General features: G+C 37.4%; 2 protein-coding genes and 1 long non-coding RNA gene across 3 annotated transcripts; 2 read left to right on the forward strand and 1 right to left on the reverse strand.

Annotated features, from left to right (window-relative positions):
- Nucleotides 1-412: 412 nt before the first annotated feature.
- On the reverse strand, nucleotides 413-4,405 carry LOC115419169 (ras-related protein rab7-like). The gene is given in 7 exon segments (XM_030133819.1): nucleotides 413-433; nucleotides 435-500; nucleotides 589-677; nucleotides 680-713; nucleotides 2,385-2,603; nucleotides 3,870-3,996; nucleotides 4,253-4,405. Coding segments are annotated over 7 exon segments (612 nt in total). The 5' UTR covers nucleotides 4,309-4,405.
- Nucleotides 4,406-5,558: 1,153 nt separating this feature from the next.
- LOC115419178 (uncharacterized) lies at nucleotides 5,559-11,611 on the forward strand. Its single transcript, XR_003935406.1, has 4 exons — nucleotides 5,559-5,777; nucleotides 6,888-6,963; nucleotides 7,393-7,442; nucleotides 10,326-11,611. It is a non-coding gene; the product is annotated as an uncharacterized LOC115419178 (long non-coding RNA).
- Nucleotides 11,612-14,798: 3,187 nt separating this feature from the next.
- gata1a (GATA binding protein 1a) lies at nucleotides 14,799-25,128 on the forward strand. The gene is made up of 6 exons (XM_030133789.1): nucleotides 14,799-14,948; nucleotides 18,304-18,528; nucleotides 19,818-20,300; nucleotides 21,540-21,685; nucleotides 22,397-22,522; nucleotides 24,417-25,128. Exons 2-6 carry the CDS (start codon nucleotides 18,324-18,326, stop codon nucleotides 24,708-24,710), a joined length of 1,254 nt encoding a protein of 417 aa, XP_029989649.1. The 5' UTR covers nucleotides 14,799-14,948; nucleotides 18,304-18,323; the 3' UTR covers nucleotides 24,711-25,128.
- Nucleotides 25,129-26,045: the final 917 nt, after the last annotated feature.

A 26,045-nucleotide genomic window follows, 5' to 3' on the forward strand; every position in this document is an offset into this window, starting at 1 on the left:
GGAAGATCAGGACCAAGTGCCCGCGTGCCGCCTTTTTCTCTGGCTCGCACCTTGGTTTTCCGTTTGTGGTTTTCTCCCGATTTCCTTTCTAGAACTGAACTTTCTCTTCATATGCATTCATAATTTTGTGCGTGTCGGTGTGTCTGTTGAACAAAACTAGACATGCATGCAAAGCAGTGTATTTTAGTAGTGATTGCCTTAAGTTAGACCATAAGCTGAAGGTTCTCAAAAAAAGAAAAAAAAACATTTACTGAGTTTGTTCCTTCTCTCCATGTGGTATACAATTGTGTCCTTTCCTTCCACAGTACCTTTGCTGGGTCACTCTTTTTGCGCCCTCGTTAGATAGGTCATCATCAGGCAGTGCCGAGGTCTCTCCTGGACTTTCCCCCCCCCGCTGGGACCGGTGCTGCTCTCAGCACTGGCAGTTGTTGCGCAGTTTCTCTCGGCTGTTTGCAGGTTATCTGGAAATGTCCTGTATTTTCCAATGTGTGTTTTTTGTACTGTAGGGAGTAATGTATCTTTTATCATCAAAAATAAACATGTTAAACATACGCAGGGGTTGTGTGGTTCTTCTGATCAGATGCTCACCTGTCTGAAGCCCCTCTGAGCTGCGCATTGGAACGGACCGTCCACGTCCACGTCCTGTTCGGCACTTCCTTCAAAATAATCTGCTCCTATTCCTCGCACCACTGCAGGGCTCGACTGCGAGAAACCTGCAAAGACAAACACCAATGAACATCCAGGGGTCTTGAGTTTACTAATGTGCATTTAATACCCAGGGTTGGTACAGGGCTGGAAATCCTTGAAAATACTTGAATTTCAATGTGTTTTTAAGGTCTGGAAAGTGCTTGGATTTTAGTTTAACCACTTGAAAGTGCTTGTAATTTTAAACTCTGATGTGAGTTATTTATTCATTTTTAATATTAACTCAAGCTAATGCTACTTAAACAGGTGGAATATTTAGAAAAATAAAACATGTCATAAAATAAATTCCAGGGTGTTCTCAGGTCAACTCCAGGGACATTTTTATCTGAATCTTTGTCTCTTTGGTTTCCAGTGTGTCTGAAGAACGACAAGTGACATCCCTTTTTTTTTGGATAAAACCCTGTGTTCTCCTTTAGTTTCTAAAGTTTTTGCTGTTACGAAACATAATTTTAGATGTTTATACCTAATATCTACATCATTCTAATAAAAAGTGAATAAATAATCTGGAGTATCTGTATTCCTGTAGATATGGGTTTGACCTCAGAGATAAGGTGAAAATGACCCTTAAAAGTGCCTGAATTTGACCTTGAAAATGTGTACTAACCCTGAATACTTAAAAAAAAAAAAGTCTTTAAAAGTTACATTTAATACGCTGGTTCTTCAGTTCTGGTGTCACAAACCTGTTGGCTGTGTTGTGTTTAAATGTATCTGTTTAAAAGTCCAAACTGCAAAGACACTAATGTTAGTCGACTCAGTTGCACCTGTTCCAAGATGAAAAGATGAAAAACTGTATTTTACACCAATTATTGGCTTGTATTGATAGGTTTAGTGGATTAAACATGTATACACTGCAAAAATCTAAATCTGACCAAGTGTATTTTTCTCATTTCTAGTCCAAATATCTCATCACATGTAAAATATGACAATCACCGAAAGAGGAACTTTTCAGTGAATATAAGAACTGATTTATAGACAACAGATCTGGAAATCTGATTTCAACAAATCTGACCAAGATAATTTTCACTGTTCCACTGGCAGATTTTTTTTTTTTTTTTTTTTTTTTTGCTTAATTCAAGATTTTTCGCTTAATTTAAGAATTTATTTATTTATTTTTGCTTAATTCAAGATTTTTTTTTTTTTTTTGCGTAATTCACAATTTTTTTTTTGTTTTTGCTTAATTCAAGATTTTTTTGCTTAATTCAAGCAAAAAAAATATCTACCAATGGAGCAAGTGAAAATGATCTTGGTCAGATTTGTTGAAATCAGATTTTCCAGGTCTATTGTCTATAAATCAGTTCTTATATTTCACTGAAAAGTTCCTCTTTAGGTGATTCTGTTTTATTTTGAGTGTGATGAGATATTTGGACTAGAAATGAGAAAAATACAGTTGATCAGATTTTTTTTTCAGTGTAACAGTAGATGGTTCTGGTCACCAGTGGATGTTTGGGTCTTTATGGGTTAATAATTTTAAACCTCTTTGCATTTTCACTTTTTTCTGCATAATTCTGTCATGTTTTAAAGGTTTGAGTCGGTGCTTAATACTGTTGTTAATGAATCTGTTTTTTGTTTTGTAAACTCTCTGGGGTTTATCAGTTCATTTCACTGCAAACAGGGTTTAGGGTTAGTTCTTTGGTTCCTGTCGTGTGGTGTCCACTGTTCTTTTTTCAGTGTATAAATACCTCCCGCTGGTTCAGGTCGGTTTTGTTTCCCAGCACAATGAAGGGGAACTCTTCTGGGTCCTGAGGTTCTCCCTGGATCAGGAACTCCTTCCTCCACTGCTCCAGGGCACGGAAACCTGTCCATGACGTGACATCAAACACCAGAATGCAGCAGTGGGTTCCCCGGTACAGGGGTGCTCCCAGGGACTGGAACCTCTCTGTGCCTGCTGTGTCCCAGATCTGAGGGGTCACATGGATCCACATCAACTCTACAGACAGGACCATCAGGACCACCAGGACCAGAATACATTGCCACAATTTTTAATTTCAGAAATTCAAGCGGTTAGTTTTTCTAAAAGGTTGAGAATTTTCATATTTACCCAAAATAACTGTCTGAGCTATTGCACATTCTACACTGATATCATCTAGACCAGGGGTCTCAAACATGCGGCCCGGGGGCCAAATGTGGCCCACCATAGGTTCCCATCCGGCCCGTGGGAGGAATTTGTAAGTGCAAAAAATTCCACAGTCAAGGCCGTTGAACTCATTTTAGTTCAGGTTCCACATACAGACCAATATGATCTACAGTAAATAATACAATAGCCTACAAAAAAATAATGACTCCATATTTTCTTTTCAGTTTGATGTGAAAAAATTAATATTACATTATGCCTATGAATAATGACAACTTCAAATTTTTGTCCTTTGTTTTAGTGCAAAAATAACATTAAATTATGAAAATATTCACTTTTACGAACTATCCTGTAACAATAAAATGTGAATAACCGGAACAAATATGAACAACCTGAAATGTCTAAAGAAAATTAAGCACAATTTTAACAATTCAATCCATAATGCGCATGTATAAATGATAAGTTGAGGCATGATATTGTTAAAATTGCGCTTATTTTTCTAAGAAATTTCAGTTTTTTCAGATTATTCACATGATACTTTATAAAAGTAGGTATTTCATAATTTAATGGGGTTTTTTGCACTAAAACAAAGACAAAAATATGAAGCTTTCATTATTTATAGGTTATTATGCTATTATTTTACTGGTCCAGCCCACTTGAGATCAAATCTTGAGATCTGAATGTGGCCCCTGACAGAAAATGAGTTTGAGACCCCTGATCTAGACGGTTTGTTTTTTTGTCTGTTGTGGAGCTGTTTTTATTTAATGTTTTTATTTTTTATTTCTGATTTTTGGTTTATTTATTCTTTTTTTTCTGTTGTTGTTGGTATTATCATTGTTACTGTAATTGTTTTGCATTGTGTGCTGTTGTTGATTTTGGTTTTTGTGTTGTGTTGAGTGTATGTACATCCTATTTGTTGAGTGAGTTGTGGGAAATTGTGGTGCTTTGTTTTTGTGTTGTTGATGACCCCAGGAAGAGTAGCTGCTGTGGTGTGCAGCAGCTAATGGGGATCAAACTAATAAACTAAACTAAACCAGGGCTGTGGGAGCCTTTAACGTCCTGGTCTGTGTGTGTGTATGGATGGTGGATTTACCTGCAGGGTGACAGTGTCCTCCCCCAGGTTTAGCGTTTTGGAAAGAAAGTCAGTCACAAGGGTGGCCCGGTACATGTTGGTGAAGCGGTGACTGACATATCTGTTCATGAAGGAGGACTTTCCCACCCTGAGTAAACACACACACACACACACACACACACACACACACACACACACACACACACCAGGTTAAGACTCAACATTCACTTTACCACCACAAATATGCTGCAGCCTTTTACTCATTTCACTGTAAATAAAAAACGTCACTTTTAAAGACGACAAAAGTTGAAGTATTTCCCCAAGCACACAACATTTAACTGAAAGTGAAAGTAAATCACAACATTTCTTTCAGTAAATGAAGGTTAGTAAAACAGGGACTTTACCCAGAGTTCCCTATGAGGATTATTTTCAGGGTGACAGGTCCTGTTCTCTCCTCCATCTTCAGATCTGATCACACTTATTTCCACTGGACTCAGACCTGCTGCTGCTGCTGATGCCTTCAGGGTCTGCACGTAACTTTGTGTTGTAGCCGTACTTTGGACTGTTCACGGTCATCTGTCATAGAAATGAAATGATCCGCCTCCAGAATGTCTCACATGACACAGAAACTCTATGAACTTATTTTTATTTTTATAAATTTAAGTTGCCACTTCAGCCATTCAAGAGAACTTTTTTTCTTGATGCAATTAGTGGTGTGAGAGAAAAATATATTCTTTCTTTTTGTAGATATGATATGTTAGTGTTCTGTTTTATTTCGGTCACAAATGAAGACTGAACCGATTTAAAAAAAAAAAAAAAAAAAAAAAAAAAAAAAAAGATGGTGATTTTAAAACAAACTCATTTTAGTTGGGGGGGGGGGGGGGTCATCTATAGCCTGGACCAGTAAAATAATAACATAAAAACCTCTTAATAATGACAACTCCAAATTTATAATTATATTATGACAATGTTTACATCTACAAACATGAACAACCACAAACAACCTAAAACTTCTTATAAAACATAAGTGGAATTTTAACATTACATTATGTCATCATTTACACACATGCATTAGAACGTACAGATCACAAGGCATTGTATTGCTAAAATTGTACTTCCATTTCAAATACTTCTACTACTACTACTACTACTACTACTACTACTAATAATAATAATAATAATAATAATAATAATAATAATAATAATAATAATAATAATAATAATAATATTCGGTTAATGTTTTTGTGTTAATTTACGAGTGGACATTTAACGCATCACGACAGACTGTCCGATTGGCCCACTTCTGACCTCTGACCTCTGAGGAGAACCTAGAGTCTGGTACCCGGTACTAGTTTTTTAGTATCTGCTCCGTCCATGTTCCAAAATGGGGAAGAGATACTATAAAGTTGAAGATATAAGTTGTACAATGAGCCCTAGCTCGCCCCCACCTCATTTTATTTGTTAATTTAAATTTTTTATTTTTTCTCCAAAATGTGCAGTCTTGATGGTAGTTGTTATATATTTATTTACTTCTGTTTGCACCTGTGCCTTTGTATGTTCTTTAATACGGATGCCAAGTTGTTTGTGTATTTGTATATTAAAAAATTAAAAAAAAAAAAGTTAAAAATATATATTAAAACGTGACAATTGTCTCTGCGTAATTGCGTCATCAATGTGCGACCCGCCATTTAATTAAAAAAAAAAAAAAGACGAGCAAGTTTACAGTAAATCTACCGGTAGGTTAATCCACATTATGGCAACCCGTAAAACTACACCGTGGTCAATCCAGGAGGTTCAGACATTTCTGTCCTTGGTGGACGACGACAAAATTCAGCGTGAGTTTGACGGAACAACAGGCAACGAAGGAGTTTATCAGCAACTCTGAGCGGACGACACGGAAGTCACGCGCCGCGTCGCTATGACGTCCAGGTACTGTAGCGTCAGTGGTGGAGAAAGTGGGGAAAAAAATCAAAAGTCAGTTGTTTTCAGAATTAGAAATACTTTATTAAAATAGGAAATGTACTGTTGGTCCAACACAGTTAAAGCACAGACAGAAAGCAGCTCAAGAGCAAGGAAAAATAAAATAAATGAGTAAATAATAAACAACACTATGCAGCTATCTTAACAGAAGTCATGGTACCAAAAAACAAAACAAAACAACTGTGGCCATAAATAAGTTTGTCACAAAGCAGGAATTAAACAAGTTGAATGTGAAAACCTCCACAGTTGTTTGTATTTCTACATCAGTAGTTGAGAGGGTCATGGTGTCATTATAGTTTTTGTCCACTAGAGGGGAGTGCGAAGCTTCAGGACTCTCCTCTGAACTCAGATACTGTTGAAAACATCAACTCTTCTGTTATCTGTATATATTTACATTCTGCATTGTGGTGTTAATTCACTCAACAAGAGGAAACAAGACGTACATTAAACTGAAAGTGTAGAAAATACATCATTATTTCATTATTACTAAAGTTAAACAGCAAAATTTAACTTTAATGTATCATGAAATAAAATATAACACAATCAACAAATATATTACAAACATAGACACAATTACTATAGGATTCATCTTGTGCAACAAACCTCCTACATCCTTTTATTTATTTAAAGTTTAGATCCCAGCATTTTTTTTAAAAAAGTCAGAATATTAGGATGAATTTTAAGGATCAATAATATATTTTTATTTTTAACCTGTGTTGGAATAGAATAAATGTTGGAATAGTCGACCATGAAAACATAATTTTATCATTTCACTAAACATTATGTACCTTTAATGTAGAGTTGAATGTGGTGACACTGAATGTACTATTAAACTGTGATTAATGATAAACTTGGTAAAATTTGACCTAAACTTAAACTACTTGATTATTTTACAGCGTTTTATGGATGTTCTGGGGTCATAGGACTACACTGTACTTTTCATTCTTCATTCATTAGTTTATTTCTTTATGAACAGATGATATGTGGCTATTTTTATCCCTGACTCATATTTATTTTTATTAAAGAAAATCCCTAACTTTTCCCACATCTAACCTCTAGTCTGTGACGATCTTTGGATAGTTTGACATCCTACGTAAGGCTGGACCGAAAGACTTTGGATCTTCATTTGTCCTCAGTACGTCAACATGTCCATTTGTTTCTTTGGTTTCAGTTTGAACTAATTTCTGACATTTTAAACGAACACTAGAGACATGTTAGAAAATGAAGGAAAACTGTGCTTGTTTTTTCTTTTATATTTTACATATAAAAGTGTCATGAGCTCCTCCTCATGGTTAATTTCTGATAGTATAATCCTCCCAAATATCCTTTACTTGTATTTTATTGCATTTTGATGTTTTATTAATAATTCAGGAAGCAAATGATTGTGAAATTCTGAGCTGCTATGATACTTAAAATGACAAATTATACCTGATGAATGTGACTCCACGGTTATTTAGTCACTTTGTATTTGTTGTTCGTTGTTCATCCATTTTGTACTTAACTTAACTTAACTTAACTTAACTCTTCCAGCTCTTGATCGCATTCTTTTTGCACCTCCTGACAGAACAAGTTTCTGGGGGTTTTTGTATGAATGAATGATGCAACAAGTTTTTCGTAAGTAATTTTAATCCTTTTCATGAATATCCTTTGCAGTGGGCAGTTTTTTTTTCTTTCTTTAAAATTAAGCTGTGAAATTCTTGTCAAGAACATGGACTAAAACCTCATAGTTGGATCTCAGGAGATTACAGAGCACAAATTCAATTGACAGATTTATGAAAAATCCGATAAACAACTGCTCCTGGCATCAGTGAAATGACGTCTTATAAACTCATACTTATATTGACTGGTTTATCAGTGAATCTTTATTAAGTATTCATACAGATCAAGGATAATCAAAAGATATACACTGATATTAAAATAATAATAATTCATCCAGCTGAGACAACCACTAATTAGATGTAAGAACATAAAAAACATATTAAATACTAGCACATGGCACTATATGTTATATGCAAGAAGAATAAAAACAGTATGTGAACAGAGAATATAGAAATATGTATTTATTTATGTGGTAGTGAAGTAATTTAAACATATAACAGCATCAAAATACTAATACAGATGAAAACACTTTAACTATCAGATCATTTAAGGTATAAAAATATATTTTACTGTTTTTGTGACATTTTTGCCTTCATGGTGTCCCATTTATAAGTTATGCTACAAGATAATTAACTATTAGAAGTAGTAATTAGTGAAAGCAAGACGGTGAACAGAGGCAATTAAAATGATGAAGAGTAATAAAATAAATAAAATAAAGTTATAATAGTGACTGTGAATGTGATCCACTCTGTTTGCCTCCTGTGTGAACTGTGTTTTTATATTTGGACACAGAAGTGTTTGTATGTACGTGGTGTAAAAATTCTGGGAACCAGTGGCTTCATCAATATGTACTTTATTACTTATTGCATTATTGTCATATCTGCTGCTGTTTTGTTCCGTTATGCACCTCCTCACCTGTTATTATCATGACTGTATTACACTGCAGCAATTATTGCAAATAGGTTTGATTTGTATCTTTTATTTTTTATTTTAGTTTCTATTTTATGCCACTTTATTTACTCTTACTCTATTTATACCTTTTTTTCTAATTTTATGGCATTTAATTAGCAACTGGAGAGAGAAACGATATCTCAGTTCTCTGACCCTAATCCTAACCTAGCCTTAACCCTAACCCTGTGCATCGAGTGAACTGACTATAAAAAATCTTTTAATTAAAGTTGGAACCAAAAACTCCACTCATCAGTCACTGAACAGTAAAGTAAACCTTAGTGCGACTCAGACGACTCTCACTCATTCCAGAAACACACTCGAAACACACAGCACATGATGTACCAGTCAGTCATCAGTCATGTGCCACAAGGACACTAGTTTATGTTAATGACTAAAAATGTAACTGTGTGTGTGTGTGTGTGTGTGTTTTCTCGTGGGTATACCCTGGTGCTGCAGGCCCTGTGTGGCAGAGATAAGACCACCGCCTACACTGAGGCTTCTTGGGAATTAAAATGCTGTCCTTGAAGTCCACTGTTGACACACTACACCAGGGGAGTCAAACATACGGCCCGTGGACCAAAACCGGCCGCCAAAAGGATCTGATCTGGCCTGTGTTCAGGTTCCACATCCAGACCAATGTGATCTGGGTCAGACCAGTAAATAATAACACAGTAAAATATAAATAAATGATGAAAACTGTAAAAAGTGAAAAACTGAAAAAAGTAAATTTACATGAAAATATTTACATTTACAAACTATCTTTTCACAAAAAAATTGTGAATGTCCTGAACAGATGTGATCAACCTACATGTCTTCAGAGAAATAAGTGTAATTGTACCAATATTCTGTCTGTTATTAAATGTTCAGTGTATTTGTACATTCTAATGCACATGTGTAAATGTAAAACTGAGGCAGAATATTGTTAAAAATTCACTTATTTTTCTTGAGAAGTTTCAGGTTCACGTTATTTGCATTTTTTAAAGGATAGTTTGTAGACGTAAACATTTACCTCAGTGTAACTGTACTTTTTTCACTCTGCAACAGATGTGTTGTCATTATTTATAGAATAGAATAGAATAGAATAGAATAGAATAGAAATAGATCTTTATTGTCACTGTCACAGGAACAATGAAAATCATTTTAGCAGCTCAGTTCAATTTAGCAGCAAACCAGTTAGTGCAAAAGGGACTAAATAAGAAAAATAAAATAAAATACAAATATCATAGAGTTAAGAAAAAGTAGGACTGTGTAAAGGCTTCAGAATAAAATATTAATACACGTGTGCTACTAAAGTAATGCTGGAACTCCTGACATGAACAAAATATACAGAAAGAATATACAAAAGCTAACTCTATACAACAGATGAGAGATATGTACAACCAATAAGATATATAATAGGATATATACAGGTGGTATAAGGTGCATGTGTTGTGGCTAATGCACTGACGTAGGGTGAGTGTTGCACTGTCCATTACTCTGGGGGTGGAAATTGTTAATTTTTTTATTTGTATTTTTTTTTTTTGGGGGGGGGGGGGGGGCACATTTAACCGCTTGTGGGTAAAAACTGTGCTTGAGTTTTTAGGTTATTTTGTTGTTATTTTTCTGGTCCAGCCCATTTGAGTTCATAGTGAGTTGAACCCCTGAACATGAATATGAACATGACTTAGACAGCCCTGCGTTACACCACACTGCACATGAGCTGGTTCTTACCTCGATAAAAAAAAATTAGATTTAGAAGTGTCAGATCAAGGGTTAGATCATTTATCCTGTTTTTAGAGTTCATTCTTATTTGAAGTGTTCATACATCTGTAGACATTCTTATTTCTAGATTTAACTTTTCTAATTCAGTAGATCTCGTCCAGTGAACTTCTCTTGCTGCATGAACAGATGTTTTTCTGGTTTTCAGTCCCTTTTTCCTCAGATTTACTGTTTTTATCTTGTTTTTAGACACCTCCTTTTTGCAGTGCATCCATCATACACCCTCCCAACTGTCCGTCAAGACGCTCCGCTGTCATCTCCAACTGCTTTTGTGGAGCTCTAATGCCAACGGACCTGAGGTGTGAGTCACACAGCACAGTTTCTGAGGTTCTGCTGTAACGTCCTGGAGGTGTGTGTGTGCGCTGCGTCTGCGCTGCTTCTATGACAGCGAGTGGCGGGCCTGTCATTCCTGGCCTCCTGCTTTCATCTAGATAATGTCTTATCAGGGCAGAGCAGCCTGTGCACACACACAGCGGCGGCAGCCACATCCCTGCCCAGCTGCCCACGCTACCACACACACCTCACCCTCCACCGTCTCAGAACCTTCCACTCTGAGCTCCATGCGTTCACCAACATCAGCTCTGTCTGGAGGAACACTTTGAGCTTCCTCCTGCAGATACAAACACGAAGCATTCCCCTCCATCTGTGATCATCTGCCGTTAACCTCCACCTGTCACAGAGAGCGACAGCATTCCCAGAATCCTCTGGGGCATCACCAGGACAGGTGATGTGTTCAGTTCTAGAACAGCTGGTCTGTAAATGAACCCACAGACATGTTCTAAGGCAGGTTAGTTCAGGTTATACATTCAGTCCAATATGATCAGGACCAGGAAAATAATAAGTGAAAAAAGTCCAATTAAATTAGTGGTGCCAATCACAACAAACCCCGCCCCCTTGCATGTATTTTACCCATTATAAGTAAATGTGAGGATTTTTTTTTAAAAAAATCATTAAAAATGTGAACTTTGACCTACTTTTCCCAAAATGTAATGACATCTGTTAAGGGACGGCTTGAGTCTCTGGATAATGTGAGTCACGCATGCATAGAAGCATTTATCTCTGTTGGCCATCTTTTATGACTCGCTACAACAACCTCACTTGGACGAACGACTCGCTTGATTCCCCTCCACCGCTCAGTTTCCCCCAGATTTAGATCAAAACGTTAATCAGCTGAACAGACTCAGCTGTGAAAGAAACCGAAAGTAGACATAGAAATTGACTCTCAGAATCACCTCTGATCGTTAGAAACATACTCCTTCAATGTAAAGTCAAGTGTCTGCACTTTTACATAATTGGATTTATCCTAGTGAGGTTACCGTAGTGAGGCATAAAAGATGGCCGACAGATAAATACTTCTACGCATGAGAAACTCACATCATCCAGAGACCCAAATCTATTCAGGGTAACTGACAGTCTATAAACCCAATGGGATTAAATGAACTGAACCAATACTTTTGATGCTAAAATGTAAACAAACAAACAACCAAACCAAAAACTGGGTTAATTATGATCATATTTGCATCTACAAAGTTTCCTTAAAATCTGAATAATATGAACAACTTGAAATGTCTGAAGGAAAATAAGTACGATTCTACCAATATTCTGCTTCAGTTTATCAGTTTATTATTTCCACATGTACATTATAATGTACAGATCTGATGACAGTGAATTTACAATATACAAAACATTTAATAACAGGCAGAATATTGGTGAAATTATAACTACTTCTCTTACAAAATTTTAGATTGTTCATATTTGTTCAGATTATTCACATTTTTGTAAAAGTATAGTTAAATGTAAACATTTTCATGTAATTTCACTTTTTTACACCAAAACAAAGGGAAAACTTGCAGTTTTCATTATTTCTAGGTTATTCTGATAATATTTCCCTGTTCTGACCCACGTTAGATCATATGTGTCTGAATGTGAACTTGAACACCCATGTTCCAAATTCAAAGCTTGAGCTGTGTTTGTTTGGATAATAATAGTTGGTGTAACAGTCAGGGCACTGAAAAGAATGTGGCATCAATAAAACCTTCTCCAACCTGATACTTGAATATGAGTGTTTTTTATTTCCTGTTGTCGCAAATATACAACATACTCAAAACTCAACCTATTTTATGTGCTTCAGTCAAATTAATGATCTCCACTTACTTTAGCATCTACATGAAAGCAATAACACAAATAACAATTTTTTAAATATACTTGTATGAATATTCAGGCAATAAGGGGTTAAAATGGTATCGACACCATTGATTGTTTATATCTTCAGTGTCAGTTTTGCATTTCACACATTCATCCCACAGACTGGATTGGACCCTTTGGTGGGCTGGATAGGACCCTTTGATGGGCCGGATTGGACCCTTTGGTGGGCTGGATTGGACCCTTTGGTGGGCCAGATTTGGCCCCCAGGCCATATGTTTAACACCTGTGTTTGAAGGTGTCAATCCAGTCTAGATCAGCTCCAAGCATTAAATTCACTGGTACCCATGAAGTTTTCAGAAATATTCCTGTATTTATTCCTAATTACACACATCAGTAACGACCTTTGACCAGGTGTAATGATACACTTTATAGTGTTGAACATAAAAACAAAAGGCCCTAATTCTTCCACCTGTTTTTCTCCCCTGATTTCCCTGAAAACTGTAAATGAACAAAGCCAGAGGAAAGTTATGGAGCTGCTTTGACTATCAAATAAGTGCAACAGTGTGAGGTTTGTGCGCCGCCGGGCCGTGTCCGGACCATATCTCCATCCATGATTGCAGCTTCTCTCCTCATTTGCATTACTGTGTTCCACTGTAAGCTTTACTGGACCACAAAGAAATTGAGCTTTTGCATTTTCTATTTGCTTTGTTCAAATGTCTGTCGAACTCTTTTCCATGTGGGCTGGGTCTTATCAGGGACCGTATGCACATTTCATTAACAGACAAAAAGCACCCGTCCTTCATGACGCCTGCCCTGGACAACTGAACCGGTCCTTTATATTTATGTGGAGATGTCTTTGGTCACTTCACTGTAGGATAACTGACATGGATCTTCCTCTTTGGAAACCATCTTATCAATGCTACAAAACTATGAACTATTCTGTTTTATGGTCTGTCTGCATCTATGTATGTCTTTGCATATCGAATTATAAATAAAAATAAATAAATACACAATTAATAGAAGAGCAGAGGAACCAAAAGATGACCCCTTCACCTTTAATTTAACGTCCAGAATTTAAATCCTACTTTATCATTAAAGTTTTTTTTTTATTTTTGTTTTTGACAAGAAACACACAAACATACATGAGTTTAACAGGTAACACACACACACACACACACACACACACACTACACAGGCAGGACAATGGAACAGAACACTAGGAATAGCATTATAATAAAATTAAAAAAAAGAAAAAACACATCTGGAATAAAATAAGATAATGTACAGAATTTAAAATGGGGGGGGTATTCATGTATGATCGTACTTTTATTATGGGGAACTAGTCAGTTGAATTTGAATAAAATGTACGAGGTGGGAGCAGAACTAAAGCAGACTTGGACCAGAACTGGACCAAACCTGGACCACACCTGAGGCAGCCCTGGACCAGACCTGGACCTGCAAAAAAGAATATCTGATTCAGATAAACTGACTTGAATGTGGAATATTTATCTGAAAGGTCATTTTTTAGATTTATTTACTTATTTAGACTTAATCTTGTCCCGATTATTTGACTTGTTCCAATAATGTTCATCTTGATCTGAACCCCACTTAGATATTACAACTAATTTATCAATTAATCAATCAAACTTTATTTGTGTAGCACTTTTCATACATATTACATGTAGCACAAAGTGCTTTACATCAAGCCCCCACTGTTCCATGTTGCAAATAGAAATAAATATAAAAGTAGGAGAGTAAAGCAATGTTAAAAAGTATGTGTGTATATATATATACACACACACATATACATACATACATATGTAAATATATCCAGAGTAGTGTGTGTGTGTGTATATGTATGTATATATATATATATATATATATATATATATATATATATATATATATATATATATATATATATATATATATATATATATGTACTGTAGGTTAAAAAAAAGTCTACTATGAGACTTGTAACAAGTATATTCTGCTTAAAATAAGTATTTAATCATTCTATAATCATTACATAATATTTTCTTTTTTATTTATTTCTTTTTTATAATTTTATTTTTCAAGGTTTTGTACTTAAAAAAAAGGTAAAATAACAAGAACATTTAAATATTTTCTTATTTTAATAAACTTGATTACTGTAATTTTCTTACTGCACTGGCAGATAATTGTACTTGGAATAAGACGTTAGCACCCAATAATGACTCGAATGTTCCTCTTTTTGTACAGGCCTTTTTTGCAGTGTAATGGCATATCTACCCATTCTCCAATAGTTGTATTAATTTGTTTCCAAAAACAGGACACTCCCACAGAAGGTGGAAGTAGAAGTCTGTGTCATCCACACATTTCCAAATCCTGCTTTAGATCAAAAACACACTTAGTTTTTCAGATCTGTCATCTCTGCACTCACAAGTTAAGGGTTTTTTTCTGTGTGGACTGAAGAGGTGTGTCTTCCACTAAGTTGTCCCTGACCCCTCCCTCCCACGGTTTGTGTCTGAAGCCCTAAACTTCGCTGGTGGTTGGAGAAGCTCTTCTTGTATCAATCGGCCTGTTCTGACATAGACGGTGACGCTGAGCCGCCTTCCACCTGCTCACAGACGTTTACCCTCAGTCCTGCTTTGGCCTCATCCTCACTCCTCTGTGGCGTCCACTCAGGTAAGAGAAGAGAAGATAAGATAAAATCTACTTTACTGATCCACTTAAGGGGAAATTAAACTGTACAGCAGCACAAGACAAGAAACAGCAAATACAACAGAAAAAGAAAAATAAACTAAAAGTGACAAAACTATCAATAACAATAATAAATAAAGTAATGCATGTGCAGTAGGTGACTTTTCTAAGTGTACGTTTGCAGATGTAAAGTGTGTTGAAGCCACTCTGCTGCTGCTGTTCAGTGTGATGGCACTAAGGTCAGATCAGGCGTCCTCAGCTTCAACCTCCTGATGGTCTAGTTCTTCTGGAGACACTGCTGCAGAACCTGCAGAATCCAATTGATCTAATAAAAAAATAACTGGTTTCTGCTTCTGAAATTAGTGTGGATTTAGTATGACGCCAAGCTCTTTATCGCTTGATTAACTGTGACATGTAGATATGAGGAGAGGACTGAGCTTTAATGACACAGATTCTGCATTTGGAACAAAACCAAACCATATTCTGAAGGTTTTTTATTTCTATTCGACCTCCTACATGTTCTCATGCATCTGATTCCAGTTCTGTTTTTACTGAACTTTACATACAGTTAGATTAATTTACACCAATCAGTAAAATATGATCAATAATAAGATTTTCATATTACAAAACCTAATCTCCAGTTAATTAATCATATCTTTCTGCATTGTTCGTCACAGGCATTTAAGAAGAAAATAATTAACACATTATTGCTTTTTTTTAGAGAAACTTCACCATGGTGTCTGTTGTGTTTTATATTTGTCTCATTTCTACTCTGATAGATTTCTATGAATCAGATGAGATTAGTTTACTCTGGATATATTTAGCCTTATAATAAACCCATCTATCAGACTTTATCAGACTTTATCAGACACTATCAGCCTCTTCTCCTTCCTCTACAGATATGCAGTGAAAATGCACTTGACCATTATTGAATTCACAAACATCAACTGTATTTCTGCTGTTGGATTTGATTGGATTCAGCTTTTGAGAGCAATTTATTAATAAATGATCTCATTTAAAGAGAGAAAGTGAAGAACTCAAACCTGAATGACTCTCATAAACTACCTCCAAAATGGGGAAACAATCATATTTTTCATTTTCAATCTTAGATCATTTTTAATTGGCGTCAGGTTTTTCGTCGTACTCTCACTCTTGGTGCAGACATAGTTGAATTTCTGTTTCTGTTGTGGTGTTTGTCCAAACTGTACGACGTCCCTGAGGACATGTCTTTTGCATTCTTTCAACTGGCACACCTATTACACAAAGGCCACTGGGAACCGTTTGGTCACTGGCTGTGTCACTTCATTTATAGACCAATTTATTTTTAGTTTTCACTTTCAGCCACAGTCAAATGAGGATCCTAGAAAAGGAAGTTTAAAGAAGCCTGCTGTCGAGAGATCGTGTCCCTGATAACTTCAAGTTACACCGGTTGTCGAACAGCGAAAAAGGTTCTGATCTGAAAATCAAAGTTTCAGTGAAGCAGAGCTCCAGTGGTTTCTGTCGAACACATGAAATTAAACAGACAGAAAAAGTCACATTAATTTTATAATTCTTGCTTTAGTCCAGTGTTGGTCAAACTGTGGGGCAGGTCCCTCTGGGGGGTGTGAAGTCTTCCCAAGGGGGTCATGGATCAGTCCTGGGTGTTTTTTTTGTTCTTCAGGTCAGAACGTGTACCAGGTGGAAATAATGTTTGATGGTTGGAGCACCCTGGACTCATTTTATGGACGTCCACCAAACCAATGTACTGCCATGGTGATCTGTCACTAGACTAGACAAAGAGTTTAGGTTTGGACAATGGACAAGGACTGGACTGGAAAAGACACATGGACACACATGTTTGTGTTTTGGACCAGTTTGGACTTTAATGTTCTCAGATGTCCAATGGAAACGGGCTCATTGACCCACTGATATTGGTCACATGTTCATCTGTGGAACCAACATGTGTTTGTTGAACTAAAAAAAGTAAACTTTATTGTCAGAGTTGGAGATAATTGGACATTTATTATTTTTTATTTGGAAAAGTATTGTCTCGGAGCAGTCTAGTTGAGTTTATTTGTATTATTCAAACAAAAATCTAAGTTATTTTTAACTTGAACTACAAATAATTCGAGGAAAAACAAAAAGTATTGATACAATATTGATGTTTCTGTCAGTAACAGTTAGAATTGAACCACTGGCACAATGTTGTTGGGGTTGAGGGCGGACTGGAGGTTTATGGTCCTCCAAAGGGGGACTGGTGGATTATGGTCCTCCAACAGGGGACTAGAGGTTTAAGGTCCTCCAACGGGGGACTGGAGGATTATGGTCCTCCAACGGGGAACTGGAGGTTTATGGTCCTCCAAAGGGGGACTGGTGGTTTATGGTCCTTCAAAGGGGGACTGGGGGATTATGGTCCTCCAACGGGGAACTGGAGGTTTATGGTCCTCCAAAGGGGGACTGGTGGATTATGGTCCTCCAACGGGGAACTGGAGGTTTATGGTCCTCCAAAGGGGGACTGGTGGATTATGGTCCTCCAACAGGGGACTAGAGGTTTAAGGTCCTCCAACGGGGGACTGGAGGATTATGGTCCTCCAACGGGGAACTGGAGGTTTAAGGTCCTCCAAAGGGGGACTGGAGGTTTATGGTCCTCCAAAGGGGGACTGGAGGATTATGGTCCTCCAACGGGGAACTAGAGGTTTATGGTCCTCCAAAGGGGGACTGGTGGATTATGGTCCTCCAACAGGGGACTAGAAGTTTAAGGTCCTCCAAAGGGGGACTGGAGGTTTATGGTCCTCCAAAGGGGGACTGGTGGATTATGGTCCTCCAACAGGGAACTAGAGGTTTAAGGTCCTCCAAAGGGGGACTGGAGGTTTATGGTCCTCCAAAGGGGGACTGGAGGTTTAAGGTCCTCCAAAGGGGGACTGGAGGTTTATGGTCCTCCAAAGGGGGACTGGAGGATTATGGTTCTCCAGAGGGGGACTGGAGGATTATGGTCCTCCAAAGGGGGACTGGAGGTTTATGGTCCTCCAAAGGGGAACTGGAGGTTTATGGTCCTCCAAAGGGGGACTGGAGGATTATGGTTCTCCAGAGGGGGACTGGAGGATTATGGTCCTCCAAAGGGGGACAGGAGGATTATGGTCCTCCAACGGGGGACTGGAGGTTTAAGGTCCTCCAAAGGGGGACTGGAGGTTTATGGTCCTCCAAAGGGGGACTGGAGGTTTATGGTCCTCCAAAGGGGGACTGGAGGTTTATGGTCCTCCAAAGGGGGCCCACAGACACAGACACAGACAGAACCGCTGCTTTAGTAAATGATGTTAATGTGATGCATTTCCTCCCATTCTGTTGGATTTTCTCGCCCCAGGTCGAGGTTTTTCCGTCAGTATGGAGGATTCTTCAGAGCAGTCCCACTGGGCGTCTCCATCCCTGCTGGGCTCAGATCCTCTGGCCGGGTTCTCCTCGGAGCCGGGCCTCCTGCCTCCTGGGGAGGACAGTGAGGCCTTCTTCTCTGGTTCGGACGCAGACTACACCCTGCCTTCGTTCTTCTCCAACCCGAGTCGAACACCGTCCACGTACAGACACAGCTCAGGTCAGTGTGTCCACCTCCTCACCAGCCTCTAATTCAGTCATTCACAAGAACAAGTATGTGTCTGCAAGGACTTAGAACAGACAGTTAATTAGAAACAGCAAATAAAGCAATTTACAAACTGGTATTATGCTAATATTAATAAATGTACAATAATTAGTCAAAGGACCTGATATGAATGACTTTTAAAACCACATGTCACAGTTAACAGAACATAAATCTAGTGATCTACCATTAAATTAATATCAAAATGTAATGAAACACTACTCACTTTTCCATTGACCCTAAGAATATAACTTACGCATAAATATTTGTCTAATTTAAAAATGACAGTTTCACCAAAGCTCTTGTTTTTCACTGAATTGTTGTTGTTGTTAGAGGTGGTTTTTCTTAGTTAAATTGGTATATGACACAAAACTGTAATGGAAAGACCTTTTAGTCCAACTAGAGTCACATGACCAAAACAAACAGATGTTGATGGATGTTAGAAAAAGAGAAGAAGAAGAGTTTAAACCAAACATGTGTGGGTATGTGTGGACACACCAGGAAACCACATCATTTTAGAATTTAGTAGGAGATAGAGGGGTAACAAGCATTCTAGATTCAAAACAACAGAGAAATACAAGCATTTTCCAGGACCTAGAGGGCGCTATGACAAAAATATGAATATATCTGTAAATCAGCCTGATATTTATGTTCATCACCATGTTTGTGGAATGATTTCTCATGACATCTTACAATAATAAATAAACTAATCATTACATTTGGGATTTAATGGAAAAACTAACTTTACACACTTCTGTTTTTAACACATTTAGTAAATATGGGTAAATATTTTAATATTGTATTTTTTTCAATCAATGTGAAGCACTTTGGGCTACAATTTCTGTATGAAAGGTGCTATACAAATAAAGTTTATTATTATTATTATTATTATTATTATTATTATTATTATTATTATTATTATTATTATTATTATTAAAGTTTTGCTCCTATGTTGAATGGAAAAGAGACTAGTGTTTTTATGTGATCTTAAATAAAGTAACAGAAAAACAGTGCTAATATTTTTTGTGAATTTACAGTAATGAGAGCATCTTTTTCAATTATTAACTATTATTATTTTCCTCTTATGCCTATAAATCCCTTTAAATACCTCTATGTCTTACATACTAAACCTTTGGACTGTGATGTGGTGCAGGACTGTGACATGTGGTATATGGTTGCTGGTTTCTGGTGCCTGTTTGCTCAGTCCAGGACTGTGACATAACCCCGCCTTCTTTCTGTGTTCACAGTCCGCCAGGTGTTCCCCTCCCCAGGTCTCCTCAGTAACTTCCAGCTGCTGGATGCCCCCAGCAGCCACTCCCTGACCTCCCCTTACAACCCCCAGTCGTCCTCGTCCACCTGGAGCAGCAGTCCTCTGTCCAGGACGTCCTTGTACACCCCCGGCCTTGCCTCCACCTTCAGCACCTCCAGAGACGGGTACTCCTCTCCGAGCAGAGAGGGCAGGGAGAGCCCCCGGCTGCAGGAGGCCCTCAAGGCTGAACGCCTGAGCCCGCTGGGGGGGGCGGGGACCAGCAGCAGTTTTCTGAACTTGACCCCCGCTGCTGGGGGTGTGTACACTCCCCCCACCCACCCACACATGCTGAACCCCTACAGCACATACATGAGCAGTCCACAGGAATACAGCTCTAGCAGCCTCTACTCCAGTCCAGGGGTGTGGATTAACCCCTCGTATTCCCCAAAACTGCGCAACAAGCTCAGGATATCCACACCAGGTAGGAACACACATGTGATATGTGTGGAGCGTTCACTAAAGCATTTTAGTTTAGTTCCACATTCAGCCCAGTATGATCTGAAACGGGCCAGACCAGTCAAATAATAAGACTTAAAAAAGTCAAACTCATATTAACTTATTATTAACTTCCTATTACCTTTCAACCAGAACACCTGGAAACATTGTACATGTCAGATGTGCAATGTGTGTACGAAAATCCAATAAAAAGATTTATATATAAATATTAAAAAAGTCAAATTACATTATGAAATGTTTACATCTACAAAGTTTCCTTAAAAATCTGAAAAACATGAATAACCTGAAATGTCTTAAGAAAAATAAGCACAATTGTACCCATATTCTGTCTCAGTTTATCATTTACACATGTACATTACAACTTACATTACAAATACAAACACACAAAACATTTAGTAATGGGTAGAATACATATTGGGACAATTACACGTATTTTTCTTAAAGCATTTCATGTTCATATTTGTTCAGGTTATTCACTTTTTTTTTGAAGAATAGTTTTTAAATGTAAACATTTTCATGTAATTTTACCTTTTTACACGAAAACAAAGAGAACATTTGCAGTTTTTATTATTTAAATGTTATTATGACATTATTTTACTGGTTCTGACCCACTTTAGATCATATTGGTCTGAATGTGGGACCTGAACTGAAATCATTTGAACATCCTTGATTGTTAATATCTTCAGTGTAATTTTTGCATTTCACACCATCATCCCTCAGGCTGGATCGGACCCTTTGGTGGGCCAGTTTTGGCCCATGGGCTGCATGTTTGACACCTGTGACTTAAAGAATCTGATCTGTGTCCAGTCCAGATGTGGTTGTTAAAATAAGGAGTGTGATCTTTAACCTCTTTAGACCCAGTAAACAAACCAAACACTGTCCACTGCAAAAGACGTTCCATAAAAAAAAATAAATATAAATGAACCTGAAAAACTGGAGCCAAACCCTTCTGTTCCCTGGGTCTGAGGAAGTTAAATTAAACATTTAATCCAGCGTAGATGAGAGGTCATTAAAGTGTTTTTGTTTATTTTAAAATGTCATCTAATTCTTACTCTGAAATATTAACTCTATGAATCATTGTTGTATTAAATGGTGGAACTTTTGCTCATTTTGCCCAAACTACGAGACTACATGATTAAAGGTTAAGACATGATTATTCTTCTTGAAAATGGATGAGTTTAAACATGGTTGACTTTCTGAACAGAGGCCAGAGAGTGTGTGAACTGTGGAGCCACGGCTACGCCCCTGTGGCGCCGGGATGGAACAGGCCACTACCTGTGCAACGCCTGCGGACTGTACCACAAGATGAACGGCCAAAACAGACCTCTGATCCGCCCCAAGAAGAGACTGGTAAGACAAAAGAAGAACTATCAACCCACTGGTTCCGAACTGTTTTTACTCCTGACTCCATTTTAACATCACAAACTTCTGTCGAACCCAGACATTCAAAACAGAGATTGCTCAAATTAATTTCTTTTTGATCCTGTAATAGTTTTCTACCCTATGTTTCAAATACAGGTTAATGTTAGAGGACATTTAGTCTATATAATGTATATTATTCTGGACGGAGGCAGTAAAGCCAGGTATAGACTACTGCACAAAGGGGGAATTGGATTTTCCTTGGTCTGGATATGTACAGTCAGTCCAGCTTGGATTTACAAGGCTGACAATTAACACTGAACAAACAAGAACTCAAACTATGAATTATGAAAGAGCTGCAGCATCTGAAACCGACCACAATGAACATTTGACAGATAAACCGAACCACAGTGCTGCAGTTTCACACTCACAGTTTGTCTGCTATGGATTGGGATTGGTTCTGTCAACTCAACACAGATTTTTATTAGGAAGGTTTTATTTTTATTTTTATCAATCACTATAATTTTTAGGTGACCTCATTTGAATTCCAGGCGACCCCACATGGGGTCCCAACCCCAAGGCTGAAAAATGCTGCATTAATGTTTAAAAAAACTGATAAAATGTGATCAAACCAAGGAAAGCCTCTCAGATGCAGTATGACCGTCACCCTAACCTGTTTGTCTGGGTCCCTGTTTGGTTCAGATTGTCAGTAAACGGGCCGGAACACTGTGTGCCAACTGTCACACAAGCACAACAACACTGTGGAGACGCAACGCCAGTGGAGAACCAGTGTGTAACGCCTGTGGACTCTACTTCAAACTGCACAACGTAAGTCAGTGTCCTGGAAAACACTGAAGATCACATCTAAACATACATGTTCCACATCATCACATGGAGCAGGACTGTCAGAGTCAGTCCAGTTCAGGCAGCTTTGATCTGCAGTGGGCGGGGCCAGAAAAACACTAACAGAATAACAGATCCCCCTGAAACCTAGGAAGTAAAAGGTTTGTCTTTTTTACATTAAATAATTGCATTGATTGGAAACATCATGACACAACAATTTTTTCAGTTACGTCTTTTTAGTTTTGCTTTGTATGGGATGTCCTTTGCAGTGGACAAGTTTTTTTTTTTTTTTTTTTTTGGGGGTAAAGCTGTGAAAATCTTGTCCCCTACAAAGGACAAAAATGTATTGCTGGGTCTCAGGAGGATATAAAGAATGTCAACTCCAAACTTTCCTCCATGTTTTACAGTTAAAAAAAAAAAAAAAACATTATGAAAATGTTGACATCTACAAACTACCCTTATTTATTTATTTATTTATTTATTTATTTATTTATTTATTTATTTATTTGACAGGGCCAATGCAGTCAAACATAGTTGCAGCTGATGTGATGCATATAGAGTATATAGCTAATGCTAATTATCAGCTCCACTCCCCAGTTGGGATCTTCTACAACAGCACAATATAAAATATACATAATTTAAAACAATCGTACCATACAATTCAATAACCTAGTGTTACATTTATATGTTTACAAAACAATAAATAACAGAAACTAACTGAAATGTCTTAAGAAAAACAGGTGCAATTTTAACAATATTCTGCTTCAGTTGAATATTTACACAAAAACGTGCAGATACAGTGGATCTACAAAGACACAAACATTTAATAACAGGCTGAATATTCGTCCAATTCTACCGTCTTCTCTTAAGACATTTCAGGTTATTCACATTTTTTGAGAAATGATAGTTTGTTCTAGTGTAAATCCAGTAAAATTACATGAAAATGTTTGCATTTACAAAGAGAAACATTTGTAGTTGTCATTATTTACAGGTTATTATGATCGTATTTTACTGATATGACCCACTGGAGATAGAATGGGTCTGAATGTGGAACCTGAACTAAAACAATTATTAATATATTACACTGCAAAAATTAAAATCTTACAAAGATCATTTTTGCTTCTTCAACTGGCAGATTTTTTGCTTAAATTTAGCAAAAAAAAAATCTTGAATTAAGCCAAAAATCTTGATTAAGCAAAAAAATCTTGAATTTAGCAAAAAAATCTTGAATAAAGCAAAAAAAAAATCTTGAATTCAGCAAAAAATCTTGAATTAAGCAAAAACAAACTCTCGAATAAAGCAAAAAAAAAAAAAATATTGAATTAAGCAAAAAAAAATCTTGAATTCAGCAAAAAATCTTGAATACAGCAAAAAAAATCTTGAATTAAGCAAAAAATCTTGAATTAAGCAAAAAAAAAAAAATCTCGAATTAAGCAAAAAAAAATGTTGAATAAAGCTTTAAAAAAAAAAAAAAAAAAAAAATTCTTGAATTAAGCAAGAAAAATCTTGAATTAAGCAAAAAAAATATCTGCCAGTGGAACAAGTGAAAATTATCTTGGTAAGATTTCTTGAAATCAGATTTTCCAGATCTATTGTCTATAAATCAGTTCTTATATTTCACTGAAAAGTTCCTCTTTAGGTGATTCTGTCTTATTTTAAGTGTGATGAAATATTTGGACTAGAAATGAAAAAAATACACTTGGTAAGATTTAGATTTTTGCAGTGTTCTGTAATTTTTGCATTTTCACAATTTCATCCCATGGACTGGACCCTTTGGGGGGCTGGATTTGGCCCCCGGTCCACTGTTTGACACTCCTGATCCAGAGTCTTCTGTGACTTCATTTACACCCCCACCCTAATGGTGTCCCCCCCTCCGCAGGTCAACCGTCCTCTGACCATGAAGAAAGACGGCATCCAAACACGCAACAGGAAAGTGTCCAACAAGAACAAGAAGAGTAAGAAGGCCGCTCTGTTGGAGCCATTCCCAGAGGGGATTCCACCGCCACCGCCAGCCTTCGAAGACAACACCGGACCCTTCTCCCTGGGCCCCGGGACCCTCCTGACCTACAGCCACTCCCCCCACCTCATCCCAAACCCGTCCCCCCTGCACACGTCCGGGTCCTTACCGTACACACACCACCTCAGCTCAGGCATGGTGCCCACGCTGGTGTGAAACTGCACCGACAAACACATGACGCCTTTGGATATTTATGAGTCAGCCTGTCTGCTTTACTGCTTTACAGTATGGATTTGTACATATGTGTGTGTGTGTGTGTGTGTGTGTGTGCGCGCACGTGCGTACATGTGACTGGGGTTTTTTATTTTCACTGTATTTCAGGGGATTTTGTAGAGATGTTTTCATGGCTGGAGCGTTTGTTTGCAGTCTGCTGAGGTTCGTGCTCATGTAAACACACTGATCCTGTTGTAAATACAAACACAAACTTGCTTTCACTGCCTTTTGTGTGAATTAAATACTCTTATGGAATTCATAATGTGACCTTTTTTTCGTATTTGTAAATGTGATATTTACCTTTTTTTTTTTTTGGAAGTGGACAGAGGACTGAATAAAAGTGTGTGCGTCTTCAGTTGGACTGTACAGACTGTTGTGTGTTCTTTAATTTGAATGTTGCGTTTGTTGAACTGACCCACTGTGGACTCCTGTGTGCAGTCATTGTACTCTTACTGTGCTCTTATTGTGCTGCCCTGCTCTGTAGAATAACCCCTTTGTGCACACACTCCTCCACTTTGACAGTGTAATTGTACGTAGTGCCTATGCAAATGTTCTGTTCCACTGAAGTGGCAAACATTCAACTCAAGTGCAGCACTTACTGAAACAGGTGTTTGATCAAACTATTAGGCTTCAGAACACAGCGTGCTCCTGTTTGTGTTTGCTTTTTGTGAGTTATCACGTTATTGTCATTTTATGCTTGACTGCAGAGGTTACAGAGAATGTGATCAATACCATGAGTTCATACCATCAGACTCATTGCTCCGTCGTCTGTTTCATTCATTTCAATACTTTCATATTTCAGATACAGTAAGCACAGGCGTACAGTCGTACATGTTGTGTATGTTGTGTATGTTGTGTATGTTTTGTGTTGAACTGGGGCTGGGGTTGGACTGTGGGATGACTGATAACTTATCACTGAGGCCACAGAAGCCAAAACATCCACCTGCTGCTGCCGTCGTCACTCTCACACCCCCTGTCAGTTGGTGCGTTTGAGGCGCTTTTGACCTTGGAGGTATTAGACAGAAACTCATCTGTGGACCTGCTGCTGTGGTCTGTTTATTCTATAGTTCCATAGATGGTCCAGGTTTATAGTATTACTACGAACAGTTACAGTAGTACTATATGCACTGGGAGTTTAATTTAATTTAATTTAATTTAATTTAATTTAATTTAATTTAATTTAATTTAATTTAATTTAATTTAATTTAATTTAATTTAATTTAATTTTCATGTCATACGCCCATCCTCCACAGTCAGAGTCCACAGTCCAGGTTTCTG

The sequence above is a fragment of the Sphaeramia orbicularis genome, chromosome 5 (genome assembly GCF_902148855.1).
Source record: "Sphaeramia orbicularis chromosome 5, fSphaOr1.1, whole genome shotgun sequence".
Lineage (NCBI taxonomy): Eukaryota > Metazoa > Chordata > Actinopteri > Kurtiformes > Apogonidae > Sphaeramia > Sphaeramia orbicularis.

Coding starts and splice junctions, on each gene's coding strand:
- gata1a (XM_030133789.1), top strand. CDS start 18,324: ATGGAGGATTCTTCAGAGCAGTCCCACTGGGCGTCTCCATCCCTGCTG. Junction 21,686..22,396: donor TCCGCCCCAAGAAGAGACTG/GTAAGACAAAAG, acceptor TGTTTGGTTCAG/ATTGTCAGTAAACGGGCCGG. Junction 22,523..24,416: donor TCTACTTCAAACTGCACAAC/GTAAGTCAGTGT, acceptor CCCCCTCCGCAG/GTCAACCGTCCTCTGACCAT.